General features: G+C 35.5%; 1 protein-coding gene across 1 annotated transcript in view; it reads left to right on the forward strand.

Annotated features, from left to right (window-relative positions):
• The window catches only part of LOC149796148 (general transcription factor 3C polypeptide 1-like), a 492,926-nt gene that overhangs the window by 90,879 nt on the left and 387,338 nt on the right, over positions 1–14,709 (forward strand). The window contains exons 19-20 of the mRNA XM_089966075.1: positions 2,998–3,086; positions 12,763–12,954. Coding sequence (XP_089822201.1) covers positions 2,998–3,086; positions 12,763–12,954 — 281 coding nt within the window. The remainder of the gene's footprint in view (positions 1–2,997; positions 3,087–12,762; positions 12,955–14,709) is intronic.

Here is a 14,709-nt window from a genome sequence, read left to right on the forward strand (position 1 = left end):
AGCATAAATTCACACATTTTAGAGATTTTTAGATATAACAAAAAAGGGCATGGTTTATTTGTCAATCAATTGCAAGTGCTTTCACTCACTGTAGAACAAGCGGTTTCTTTGAAGTATGTCAAAGTGGTTTAAGTCTAACCCTCAGCTATTGTATAGAATATGAAATGGGGATACATTGGGGGGGGGCTAAATAAGGCACTCCACAGGGAGAAACAGCGTGTCCTTTTTGAAAATGTCACTTGTATTGGAAAAATTGGAGAATATTTAGTGAAAATGATGTTTAAATATGCCTCAAAAAAACTTCCCGCTGGTAGGTCCCAATCTGGCTGTTTTTGGATTCAATATCACGACTTGGCTTTTGTAAATATTTATTTTTTGCATGACACACTAGAATAACTGTACTGTACGGTATTAACTAAATTTATTCAACGACTATTTGAATTCTTTGGAAATTAATTCTTTATGTACATTTGAAACTTTAACACAGAAGAGGCATTTTTCATTCGTTGGAACGAATTCAGATTTCTTGCAACTATTGGAATTGATAGGACTTTTAGGAACTAGGAATTCATTCACCATGCTTTAAGTTAATTTCTTTCACTCTTGTATTCTGAGAAATGAATTATCTTCAATAAAATTCACAACTTGTTTGTTTTGCTATTTCTTGTTGCGTAGTTTAAGTCTCTGCAGTCATAACACGGGATTGATGGCAAAAGGAGTTGTTTATGTAACGTATAGATTCCAGTGCATTGTGTAGCCAAGTTTGTGGCTTCCTTTCATTGTCCCTTTGAATTTCTTCACTCCAAATCCATGATTTATGTACAAAGTAAACAACTAAAAAGGCTGTTGCCAAAAAAATTGCCAAATGGTATATTTTTTTGCCAATAAGGATTTTTTCCCCACAATTTGCGACACTGGCAAAGCCCAGGATGATTTTTGGTAAGAGCTTTTTTTGTCTTTATTTGTTGCTACAAAGTACAACATGAAGAACTCAGCAAGCATTGATCATTATATGGAAACAGTAGGACTCCTAACTCTGTTATGAACTTAGATGATAATGTAATTTACCTGCAAGCAGTGATCATTATATGGAAACAGTAGGACTCCTAACTCTGTTATGAGCTTAGATGATAATGTAATTTACCTGCAAGCAGTGATCATTATATGGAAACAGTAGGACTCCTAACTCTGTTATGAGCTTAGATGATAATGTAATTTACCTGCAAGCAGTGATCATTATATGGAAACAGTAGGACTCCTAACTCTGTTATGAGCTTAGATGATAATGTAATTTACCTGCAAGCAGTGATCATATGGAAACAGTAGGACTCCTAACTCTGTTATGAGCTTAGATGATAATGTAATTTACCTGCAAAACAATGAAAATTAATACCAATGAAAATAAATTAATTCACAGTATTGAATGTCATAGCTCAGCAAGTTCTCATCTACTCAACCATTCAGATGTTAGTCTATGGTGGGCCTCAAAGTGGAGAAAATTATTGATTTTGGTTGGACAACTCCTTACCTTTGGATTCATCATAGGGAGAGACCACAGAGATGCAGAGCTTAAGTGTTATCATTTTGGGTTGGTTTAAATAATGTCTTACACATTCATTAGTTCTTTTCAAGCCAATGTTGGTTGGAAACCAGACATTGCAGAAACTTTTTTGTTGCTGATGGCAGCAGTGTTATCAACAGTATTATTTAGAGTTTGGTGAAAATCTAAAACTACCTCTATAGATGTAAAGGGTGTACAGAAATCTTTATTCAAGGCCAGGGAGGCACTCTTTTCTACCCATCACTGCCATCTCTTCTCTGTGTATGTTTGAGTCTCAGGCTTGGCCAATGTGGGTATGTGAGAAAGCTTGCCAGTAGCATCCCATGGGTTGGTGGTTCTTTCAAGGATTTTTCCAGATTGTTCCTGTGCCAGGTAAACTGACCATAATGTATAGCCTATCATGTGCTGTAGAATGGTGTTAAACTCTCAAAACAAATAATTCCTTAGCCTGGCATACAATCTTTTAGTGCTGCACTTTCTGAGTGATTGACATGGATCTGGATAAATAGAGTGATAACCTAAAGATGCTTATGTTGACAACTCAATCTGCTCTCATTGTAACTTGCAGCTGAATGCATTGTAGGACAAAATCTTGTGTATGCAACTAGTCTCAATTTTTTTGTGTTGCCATGAAGCTTGGTAAATGTGATGGTTGTCGTCTAAAGAGACCCATATCAACAAATCACTTTGCTTCCAAAACTTTTGTAAAAGTTATTGGCCTTTTGGACTTGCAGCTGAATTGAGTGTATGCCACAATCTTGTAAACTTGGATAATGCTATGATTGCATGTTTACAAATCATTTTGCTTCATTGTTTTTTTATTGGAGTTATAGCTGATTTTGTATGCAAGATATGTCAGATATATGTGCTTTTTAGTGGATTGATGTGAAACTTGGTATGTATTATGGTTAGCATCGGAAGTTATTCCTGTTGACCAACCACTTTGCAAAAAAAATAATTGTACCTTAGGGAATTGTGATTTGGATCAAAATGAGTATTCCTACTATATCAAGTATTTTCTTGCTTTAGTGACTTTTTTTCAGTTTTCCATTTGTTATATCCTTAATAACTTGGACGACCATATTGTATGGACAGTAATACATCCGGCTAAGGGGAGCCATATCATGCAGGGTAGCACAGCCAGTACTAAAACTATGTCACTTTCACCTCATTGTCATGTTTGAATGATTTTTATATTTTCATTTATCTGTTTGTGACACTCTAGAAATTTGATCCAGTTTCATTTATACTCATGTAGATCACTACATCTTGATGACCGTAACTCAGCCACACCTACAGTTTGTCACAATTCTGATTTTACACTTGAGTGATGCTGATAATTTTTTCTATTCTAATGTGTATATTGTTGACTATTTTAGATATGTTGCTGTTGGTATGGGACTTTGAGTTTACAAGTAAACACTTTGTTATTTCAGGTTACCCAGCAGGCTGGTGTTTTGTCAGTGATCTGTTGCTATATTTGCCTCTCTCTGTTTTCTGTCAGATTGTCAGTGTCTGCTATGATGTAAGTAGTATAAAAAAGGCATAGTATTTTAGTGATCTAAAAAATGCTGTAATTATTGTATCCTCTTAATAGTTTCAGAATTTACTTTTGCAGACTCTCTTCAGGAATAATAAATAAAATGCATCTATCCCATCTATATGCCATGTAGACTTTATCTGTAGGGAAAAACTCAAAATATTATTATAATTACTTCTTATTACACCATTATTTTTCTCAGTTTAAGTTTTACTTGGTACAAGCAACATCATATTGTTATGTATATTTAACTTATATTGTGTGCTTGATCTTTGTCAGTGATTGAGGACAGAGTTCTCACCTACCTGACTTTTGTCATTTTTTTAAAAAGATGTTGACTTTGATTTGAGTTCAAGGCCTAACCTTATTTACAAACTTACAATGTTTCTGAAGCAAATTTGTTTACAAATTTATGGATTTTCCATTTGAAATGACCCACATACTGGGCATTTTATTGTGTCTCAGGTCAAGTAAAATTTGTATATATTAGATGTGGTAAACAATCAATCATTACTCTTTAAGTTCAGTCTGTGGAATCATTTACTATTGTGTTCAGGTATAATTTGAGAGGAATCATTTGTATATTATTCAGTTGAAGTACAAAGTGCTCATTGATTTTTTTTGGAACTAGAATACTACTTTGGGATTATTCTGAAGTCATTCAATCACATTCTGGATTTGATCATTCAGTGACATTCTGTATTATATCATTGTAATACATCAAGACTGTTGGTATATTATCACATTCAGGATTATTGGAATTCATTTGGAACATTCTATACTTTTGGACTTGTGATAGGGCATGTAGGATTATTTGGGAATTAATTCACAATACTGTAAATTCCTTGTAAATTTTCACTTTGTAACTTTTAAATAGTAATTATTTCAATTTTACAAAACGTGTTGTTTTTGCTGCTTTCTGTTACTTTGTTTTACGCCATAGAGTCGTAGCAGTATACATAAAATCCATGGGATTTCTGCATAAATATGAAACATCCATCAGCAAAGTCAGTATTGTTTTTTTCACTTTGTTGATAACTTTCTTTTGTATTTTTCTTAGTAAAATTTTATATATTTTTTTTCTGATGTTGCCATCAGTGTACTTTTGTATATCCTGTTGTATGCATTCCATAGTAATGTTTCTATGTAGCAGGCACCATTGAATTTTATTGCACCCAAATGTTTTCCATATTTATATGCTTTGTTTTGCACCTTTATTAGCTATGGTTTATCCATCTCTCAGAATTTCCAAAATATTGTCCACTACCATCCCTTCCAGACAACTGAAAAAATGTATGAGTGAGAAAATGTTGATTTTAATTATAGACATTTTCTCATTCACTGTTAGAATTCTGTCTAAGAAAACTTATTCAAGAGACCATGTCAGAGATTTTAGTTTCTGAAAGTTGTCATTTTTTACTCTTGTTTCACCTTATCCAAGATACCACTTTGAAGATTTTGGTTTCAGGAGATTGTCTTTCTTGACTATATGGGATGTAATGGGAGAACTTGCTCACCATTGTTTGCAGCATAATGGGCATAAATACCCCAACATGCCATAGCAGAGTCAGTCACACCTGCTGTCTATGCCATATACAGCTGTCCCAGTGCCCAAACAGTCTTTTTAAGCCAGCTGATGAACCAGTATCCACAGCCCTTACTTCTCCCAAGATTTTCCCAATCTTGCTGTTAGGTACCATCTATTACAGACAACTGGAACAATGGAACAATGGAGCAGTGTTTTTTTCAGATATTTTTCCATCATTGTTTTCACTAGTAAAATGCATCAGAAGACCTATCCTTTAGATTCGATGTCACAAATTTTGGTTTCTGTAGATTTTTTTTTCTTCTCAGACATGGATGGGAGCATTTGTTTGCTATTTTTGGCACCTGTCCTCACCAGACATGGTCTTAAATTCCCACCCCCCATGTCATAGCAGAGCCAGGGTGGATTTGAGTCTTTGCACATGGGGTTCTCTGGTCACCAGAGTTTTCCACCAGCTACACCAGCTGTCTATGCCATTCACTGCTGTCCTGGCTCCCAGCCAGCCAGTCACCCAATTGCTATTTTTTATTAGTGGTTATATTTGTTGCAATAAGTTTGTCCTTAAAATGGCTACTGTTTTATCATCTGTGGTCTATTATGGGAATCTGTGCTGGTTTTTCACTGGTATATCCATCCCACTGCCTTCCCTGCTGTTTCCTTTGATGACCTAAGTCACACTTGTTGCCTGTCCACTTGTTGTTTACCACCTATCCTATGGGCTATAGCAGCACATGTCCTTTGACTACTTTACATTTTACCTTCCATTTTGAATGCGGTAATCAGAAATGGAAGCTTGCCGGATGAGGATTACCTTACTAGTAAGTGTTGAGCCAACCATGATAAACTTATGAACCCCGATTCTACAATGTAGGTCCTGGACTGAGCTCAGATTTATGGCTGTGATAGAAGAGATCTATGGGATCTTCCTTGCTGCAAGTGTGTGTTTGTCTTCAGGACAAGCATACTGAGCTCTTGCTCGGTGGCCAAGTGCCTGCCACTTCTGTCTTCAAGTCAAGCATACTGGGTCAAGGTATCAATGGATGCAGATGATGAAGACTTGAATTCCTTTTGCCCTCTGCTCTAGCTATCTCTCAAGATCAAAGAGATTATTGATTATCTGTCTGAGGAGATGTGAGATCCAAATCCTGCAAACCATCTTCACAGATAGCCAGCTGATGGCTGCATTATCTGCCACTTAGTAGAGGACATACTTAGGTACCTGTCTTGTAGCTGTGCAAAGTTTGGATAAAGACGCAGTGGTGGTAAACATGTCTGATCTGCTTCATTGCAGAATGGGTCGTGGTGTGTAGCAAGAAACTTTGAAGTTGGTGAGAAGTATAGTGGTGACTTTGTCTTTTATATACTTGGCTTCACTGGCAGACTTCAAGCCAGTGGAAAAAGACAATTAACTGTCATGCTTGGAAACTAACATGGCCCACTCAATAATTGTTAATTGGGTAGCTCAACACACATGCCAGATACCCTAGTTGTATTGTGGAATCTTGATTTGTCGAGATAGGATACTTTCCTTTGTTCTGCTTGACTAAGGTTTTACCATTTTGTTGCTCTAGATTTACCTTTCAGCCCCTTCAGCTGGCACATCTTTATACTCCAGTGTACTCCAGTAATCTCCACTAAACATAAAAATTATAAAATGGTCCAAAACATACAGTAACAACATTTAAAAGTGATGACTACTGAAATGAAATTGGCTCAGGATTTTTGGATGAGAAGACTTTTCCCAAACATACTGTAAACAACTCTACCATACTCCATGGCTTCAGTGTGATGCGATGAAAATACTGTGACAAAAGCGCACTACAAAAAACATGCTTTCATGAAGTCATTCTAGAAAATTATGCTTTAACATGCAGAGCACAGCACATTGGAAACCTATAAATATAGATTTTCTGTTTTGAGAAGTCCACAAAGTTTTAATGTATGTATGACCATTACTCCAACATATTATGCTTTTACTCAGCAAACCCCCAAAAAAAGAAATATTTGCTTATGGTGTCTTCAGTCCATTGAAAGCAGACAACATTATGTGTAGTCATGAAATTGTAATAATCTTTTCTCATCAAGAAATAATTATCTTTAACTTGATTAATATTGCATTTTTTTAACATATTTTTTCTTTTAAGTCAGTCATAACTCATTCTAAATTATGTATACTTTTACATGCACTGATGCTCTTTTCTTGATGATTATTTTTTTCTAAGTTTGTTTTTTTTCAATTAAATTATAATTATAATTTCAAAAATGCATGGTATATATAAATGTCATAATAAAACCATTTTGCATTATGGATATTTTGCAAGATTTATCCGGAAAGCTTCTGGAATTTATTTCAGACATGATCACCTGAAGAAAAAATTAAATGGAAACCAACAGAAAAAAATGGACATTTTCTATTAAAAACCAAGAAAGATTGGTGAAATATCTTATTCATTAATATACATCAACAAACATCCAAAAATCAGTGATGTTTTGGACCATTTTATAATTGTTACGATTATTGGAATATATTAGAGTGTATTGCCCCCTTCCTGCTGTTCAGGGGCCATATTGAGGATGTGGAAAGCACGCTGCACAAGAACTTGCTTTACCTTCTCCTTTTCCTGAACATCAGTCTTTGCGCTGTAACAAGATGACTGTTGCTAGAATGAGAAACCAATGAACTCTGATCAACAACATTCATTTTACTCACAAAAGCAATTTAGATATCAGCAGTCACAGAAAACAGATTAAGAGGAGAAAAAGCTTCATGTTTACTCCTCCAGGCCTCAGAATACACAGTGACTCTGCCCATGCCATCTGCTGACAGTAACTCTCTTCCTCTGCCATCTATTGCCAGTAGCCTAGTAGGTACAAGGTTCATTCATTATTGAAAAGCTGATATTGACCTGTTTCCAGACAATGAATGGGTGATCCAAGGTGTGTTTCAGATGGGCAGTATATTTTACTTATTCAGCCCTCTCCACTATTTTTCTCCCCATCTGTCTTGGATGTCCTGGCTGACTCTGATAAAGTACTAATGTTTGGTTAGGAAATCCAGACTTTTCTGAATAAGCAGATGGTGAAAATTGGTTGCCAAACAAATTCACTGGGTTTACATTTTTTTCTGGTGTTGAAAGTGAATCGAAGCTACAGCTGGTGATCAGCTTCAGCTGGCTGCACAAATTGATAGCAGTGTCCAATTTCAAGATGGAGACAGCATGGTTAGCATGACATTCTGTAAAGAGTGATGAGATCGCCATCAGCCTTGACTTGCCAGATTCATATTTTCTTATTTCATTTCACCCATCATCATGCAGGTTTCTTTGATTCGCATTCTGTTACAACTCTGTGGCCTAAAATTAAGTAACAGAAAATGTAAAACCAACAAGTGCAGTAAAAATCAAGAAGTAATGTATTTACTTAGAACACAAAGTGAAAATTGAAAAGAAAAAAGTACAGAGAGTTCTGAATGAATTCCAATATTGAATGTGCTGATTTTCCAATAGTCTTGGATGAGTTGATGTATCAACAGTCTTGATGTATCACAATGATATATTCAGGAATTCACAATAATCCCAAAATAGTAATTTAGTTCAAACTGTCAATGAGCACTTTGTAATTCCAGTGAATAATTTTTTAATATGTTCTCAAATTATATCTGAACACAATGAACATTGATTTTAGAGTTGAACTTAAAGTAGGAATGACGAATATTGTTTACTTCAGAACCTTATATAAAAATCCTATGATGCAATAAGACCATCAGGATGTGGGTTACACGTTCACTTCTAGAACTTTCTAAGGTCAAAGGGCCAAGTCAGCATGTTTACAAAACTACAAATTACCACAAAGTTCAGTTCTGATTCAAAAGATAAAGAAGATAAACTTTCTTCTTTCTTTACAGGACTTTCTTGTACTTTATCCATCTTAGCATGGAGTTTATGGCAATTACTTCATCTTCATTTAAAGTGCATTACACAAATTATCAAGTCAGTCTTCATGAAAACATGAATTTCCTTGAGGGAGTTTTTGCAGCTTCATGTTCTCTTTAATGGGCTGCAGACCTGCATCATCATTGCCACCTTTTTATGCATCTTTGAAAGATGTCCCTCTGAGCTCAGTGACACCATTTTCTGGTTGCCTAGATCACTGTGCTGTGATTCCTACTGAGATAAAACACATTCTTTGTGAGTGGCAGAATAAATTCTATCCATCTGCACCTTTTCCTCTGAAGACTCCCAGCTGGATGTTATGATCTCTTCAGACTCCAGTGCACAAGATTGGACATTGGTTTAAAGCTTCCGTTGAATTTTCTCAGAAGGTAATGATGGTGCATATATTTCTTTATGCCTTTTGACTAAGGTTTCATGGCAGTTAGATGTTGCTAATAGTTATCCCTTGGCTGTGCTGGCTCTCATTATGGTATAATTTTACTCTTCAGGGGGCCGCACATTAGGGTATAGTTTTACTATTCAAGGGGTCTCTCATTAGGGTATACTTTTACTCTTCAAGGGGCCTCATTATGGTATTGTTTTACCCTTCAAGGGGCCTCATTTGGGTATAGTTACACCTTTCAAGGGGCCTCTCATTAGGGTACACTGTTCCAGTGGCCTAGTGGTTAGAACGTCTGCCTCGGATGCAGGAGGTCGTGGGTTAGATCCCCATCTGAGTGATACCAAAGACTTACAAAAATGGTACTAACAGCTGCCTCGCTGGGCATTCAGCATTAAGAGGTTAGTGTTAGGATTGGTTGGCCTAGTTTCAGGATAATGTGACTGGATGGGACATCATGCTACATGTATGCAGCATGATGCTCCAGTGCTAAACATCACTATAAACTGCCACATTACAGACATGGTAGCTATATGACTGAAAAATTGTTAAAGCTGCATTAAAAATCCAAAATCACATCACATCACATCACTCATTAGGATATAGTTTTAACCTTCAAGGAGTTACCAAGGTCAAGTTTGGATGCTTATGCATTTCATCCTCTGTTCTAATTTAATATGATTGAGTATCATATTTGACAGAGAAAGGACATTTGTTTATTATATAGTATGTTTGTTCGATAATACTTACCCAGTCACATTATGATTATGCCATCCCATGCCTTCCTACAAGTTTCCTCGTTGATCTACTGCTCAGACTTAAAATGAGGAACAACTGGTATACAAGTACGCACCTAGTGTTGACAGTTGGTAAACTAATAGCCACCAAGTGGTTACAAATGGTAGCCACCTTGGGGTGACAGCTGGTATACTAGTAGCCAACTAATGATGACAGCTGGTGTACTAGTGGCCACCTAGTGATAATTGGCATACTAACATCCACCTAGTAATGACAACTGGTGTATTAGTATCCACTGCTGATGTACTGGTAGCAGAAATTAATTTATAATTTTAATGTGTTCAGTTACGTATTTGCAGCAAAATATAATTTGCACTACAGATGTCCTGTCTCATTAATTATGTATAAAATCTCATATTTTGTTTGAGTGCAGCATTGACAATTTGTTGTTTGAATGGAATTTAAATATAAATGCATATGATGGTTTTAGACTTGGCCCAATCAATTAAGTAAGGAGGGAATTAAATGGATGATTTAATACAGAACTGGGTTACACCACTTTGTGAAAGATACAACGCTCCCTTGATAACTCATTCCCAGGTGACTTTCAGATCCATTAATAATGTGAGAGCAGACCCAGATCTCATGTTTTTCTAGAACAGTCCATAAGAATTTACACTATTTGTTAAACATGAAAAAAATCATTATTAAGATTTGTAAATGAAACCCTGATATATTGTTCATTTTATCATCGAAAATGGTGGTTAGTGACTGGAAATTTGATTTAACATCATGAAATTCTCAATTTGTAATAAGATGTCCTATAATTCATTATATTTTCTATACAGAAGAAATGTCACAGTACGCTGTAAATTATTATCTTTAATATATTTTGATCACTGAAAATAACACTAATGCCTTCTGTTGGCAGCACTTTAAGAAGTAGCAGTGAAATAAATTTTGTCAAGTAAAATTTGTATTTTAGTCCTATATTTTAATTCTGTTTTGGTGTAATCATCATAAATGCGATGCCCTCTTGTATTCAGCTTGAAAAATGTCCATTTTCCATCACAGATATGTCCACAGGTTTTTCTGTGAGAACCTAATTAACTGCCAACTGTTTTGACCTTAAATTTGCAGATGTATTTGTTGTATTGATACATTTAATTAAAGGCAGACATTCTTTGTATTATCATGTTAATTTTTTGTCTTTTGTATGAAGTCAAATAAAGGAATGTAATAAAAAGTTTGAAATGCATGCAAATCCTACCAAATATTTTTTGTTTAAGTAAAAATTAAACTACCTTAAATTATTCTAGTCATTCTTAGGTATGACAAAAGAGCAAGGAAACCATGTGGAAGGTTTATATGGTGAAATCAAAGCTTTGTTTGATAGTTGTGGTTCATTATGAAGAAATGAGTTCCAAAGTTTGTAGTGAAGTTAAAATTCCTGAATTGGCACTCTGATTTGCTCTAGAGTTGCAGATGAAATCCCTGTATTAGTATTTCACTAGTTTTAAAAATCTAGTTTCTCCTTTATCCCCCGATCACAGTAACATTAAGGATATAGGCATGCATTCTCCAAAATCAAGCCCTGCTTATACGACAAAAATTTATCTTTTCTAACTCATATAGGCAATGGACGATAACTCTTGCTCATTACCTCTCCTTGCCACCACTAGTAGTTTCTAGTTTTTAAGCTTTGCTTCATGGTTCTTATCAGGTCATCCTTTGCAAGTGGAAGAAAATAGACCTTCAGTTATGGAGAGAGTCTCTTGAGCAAGAAGGCCCTCCATTCTGAATACTTATGAGGATAAAGGGGCAATAACATAGTCCCTTTGAGTGCCTCATCCCTCTTCTAGCTAACTTTTTTCTCTAGCTCCAAGAAGAGAAAAAGTGGGTACCAGTTACCATAAAAGGCTACCACTCCATGATATCTGACACATTCAGGCATCATGGCAGGATAAAGACCTGTTAGACCAGGCCAATAATGATTTGAATAGGCCAAAATCACTCTCCCTGTTTCAAAACTGGAACCTGTTCCTTGATCTCAGTTTAGAAAAATTCAAAAGATTTTTGTCTTTGTGGCTGTAGTGCAGATGACCATGTAAGCAGAGGAAACCAATACTGCCATTTAAATTTGCCAGATTTCAGTTATCATGTTCTTAACCTGATAGAATCATCACAGTTAACATGACCATATGATGTGCTTTTTTCTTTTTTTGAAATAGGAGAGCACGTTATCATTCACATAAGGAATCCAATATTCCTTCCCAAGAAGGATACCAGAAGTATAGATAGGACACTCAGCATTCCTAACTCCTATTACATATTCTCCCAATATAAATATGATCAGGAAATGTATTTAAAGGAGACATGTTTAAGTCTATTATCTTTCTTCCAACTACCCCTCCATCGAGCATCCTCATTGGTATTTTGCTCAGCTAGAAATCTAGCAACATTCTGATGTGTGAAGGAGAGGTAATGGGCAAGAGATATTGTCAATTGTCTATATGAGATTGACAGAAAAGATGAATTTTTGTCCTTTCAGCAGGATTGGATTCTGGAGGTAGTAGGTTTATATCCCTAATATTAATGTGATTGGGTAAGTATTCTCTGAGAAACATTATTTACTTTAAAATTTGCTTTCAACGTTGATTTTTAAAAAACCAAAAAACATATATTTCTAACACTAGCTTTTTTTTGCATGTTTACAATTTATAATCTCCTAGCCTAAAAATAAAAAACAGAAGACACAAACTGGTAATAATTTTTTGTTATGGTTTGATGGTGTTTGAAAAAAAATTCTAGCATATGCAGGAATATTGTTTATGAAAAAATATTGTCTGAAAAGTTGTTTGGAAAAAAAGATTTTGAAAAATTAATGGATATGAAAAATTAGAGTATGAACAATTAAATACAGTAGAGTACTGGAATACAGTATTGACAAGAACAAAGCATGACTTATTATGGAATTTTATTGTATATAGTTCAATTTATCAAGTAAATTTTTCTGTACGATCTACTTATCCTCTTTCTTTACAGATTGAGGGGCTACTGGAGATGTTAGCTCACCCATTAGTGAAATACTACCCTATCATGAATCTGCCATTTAAAATCACTCAGCAGCTTTTGCATGCCAAGAAATACATATACAGCTTCTTTGAAATCTGTGTCTACATGTGTGAAATGGGACTTGTCAGTTTTGGACCCCAGCTCTCAAAGGAAAAGGACAAGGTTAAGTCACATACAAGCATGTCTACAATTTTCAATTATTTTTATTCTGCTGAAATAGCCTTGGTCTTTTCAAACAGGTCTTTTCGGTAAGAAAGAAAAAAAATCACTGGAATGGAAAGATGTCTAAGTAGTATTTAATGATCACAGTGTTTAAGGATTTTTCTGTTATTATTAAAGAGTAAAAGGACTGCATATTTCTTCAGTGTTTAGAATGAGTTTTATAATATTCATAATTGCTAAAATAAAGGTACTACCCGATATATGTAAGGGTTACGTTCTTGGGACATCTGTATACATAAATTTTTATGTGAGTTGAATTTTGCTAGGTTACAAATGGCTTTGACATCATGGTGAAAGGTTAGTTTAATAAAATTCCTTTAAATATGAAAAAGTTTAACATGATTTACAGATGTACATGAAGAGAAGAGGAACTATACACTGTAGGTGCACTTGATTCGAAGATTGAAAAATAATCTGTGCCCATTGTTGCAGTTCATTATGTATCTCCAAGTTTATGTATGTAAGAGTTTACGTATCTTGAGGGGTACCTGTCTTAAACCTTGTTACACTCATTTGAAAAAAAGAAAATCCTCTCTCAAAGTTTATGTGCCCTGGGACATTACACTATGTACTGTATATATTTGCTGATAAGTTCCTGATTTACCGTAGTATAATGTGCCTGCATATCAGGGTCTTTGTTGTTTTTTCTACTGATTACTCCTAACAAACTGTACAGACCCAGATCTGCCAGCACATTATGCGATGACAGATCTGGGTCTGTGTAATTTGCAGTTGGACTCGTTGTGTAAGTAAGTATATATGGTATTTTGGCTATATGACTTCTCATGAGTGCAGCAGAAAGTATTCATTGTAATTCAGACTGATGGGGCCCCGAGTGGCCGAGTGGTCTAAAGCGCTCACCCTTCTGGATCACTGCCATCTCACCTCTGTCTGCGTGTGTTCGAGTCCAAGGCTCGGCTAGCGTGGGTACGTGGGAAAGCCTGCCAGTAGCTTCTCGTGGGTCAGTGGTTCTTCCCTGGGTTTTCCAGGGTTCTTCCTCCACCAGTTATACTGGCCGCCATGTATAGCCTATCTTGGGCTGAAAAATGGCGTTAAACCCAAGAACAACAACAACAACAATTCAGACAGACAGACTGATAGAAATAGCTAGATTACATTATGCAAATCACAAATAAATGTAAATAGTTCATTAGTTTCCATAAAATAAGCAGCTGATTTTTTGTTTGTTTTCAAAACCATCAAAATTTTAGTGTAAAAAATTCACATTAATCTTGGAATTTTTAAACGCCGAAACATGTAGCTGCAAAGTAGAGGCTACTCATCCATAACGTAGTGACCACTAAGGTTGGATCAGATGAACACTTTGGGTGAAAACATCTGTGCATGTTCTTCCGTTTATATTTATTGGGGTTGTTTCAACACAGTTTTGAAATATTTTGGGGATTAAGTGTCCACTATGAGCATGGAACTTCACTCCGCTTGGTGGAATTTCCCTTAGCCTAGTGGAAATCCACTACAATCTGGTGGAAGTCCATCATGCATTTTATTGCAGTCATAGTGGAATTTTTGGCACCCCTTATTTATTCCATTCTATTAGCTCACTGAGTCAACACACTAAGCAAACAGATTGGAGAAACCCAATCACTGTAAACCTGACCCTGGCTTCAGTCAATTCATACCTTTACCTGTAAAAACTATACAGTAGTAACATTTCAGGTTGTATTTAGCAATTAA

This window comes from Sinohyriopsis cumingii, chromosome 7 (assembly GCF_028554795.1).
Source record: "Sinohyriopsis cumingii isolate HCF-2022 chromosome 7, ASM2855479v2, whole genome shotgun sequence".
In the NCBI taxonomy this organism is placed as follows: domain Eukaryota; kingdom Metazoa; phylum Mollusca; class Bivalvia; order Unionida; family Unionidae; genus Sinohyriopsis; species Sinohyriopsis cumingii.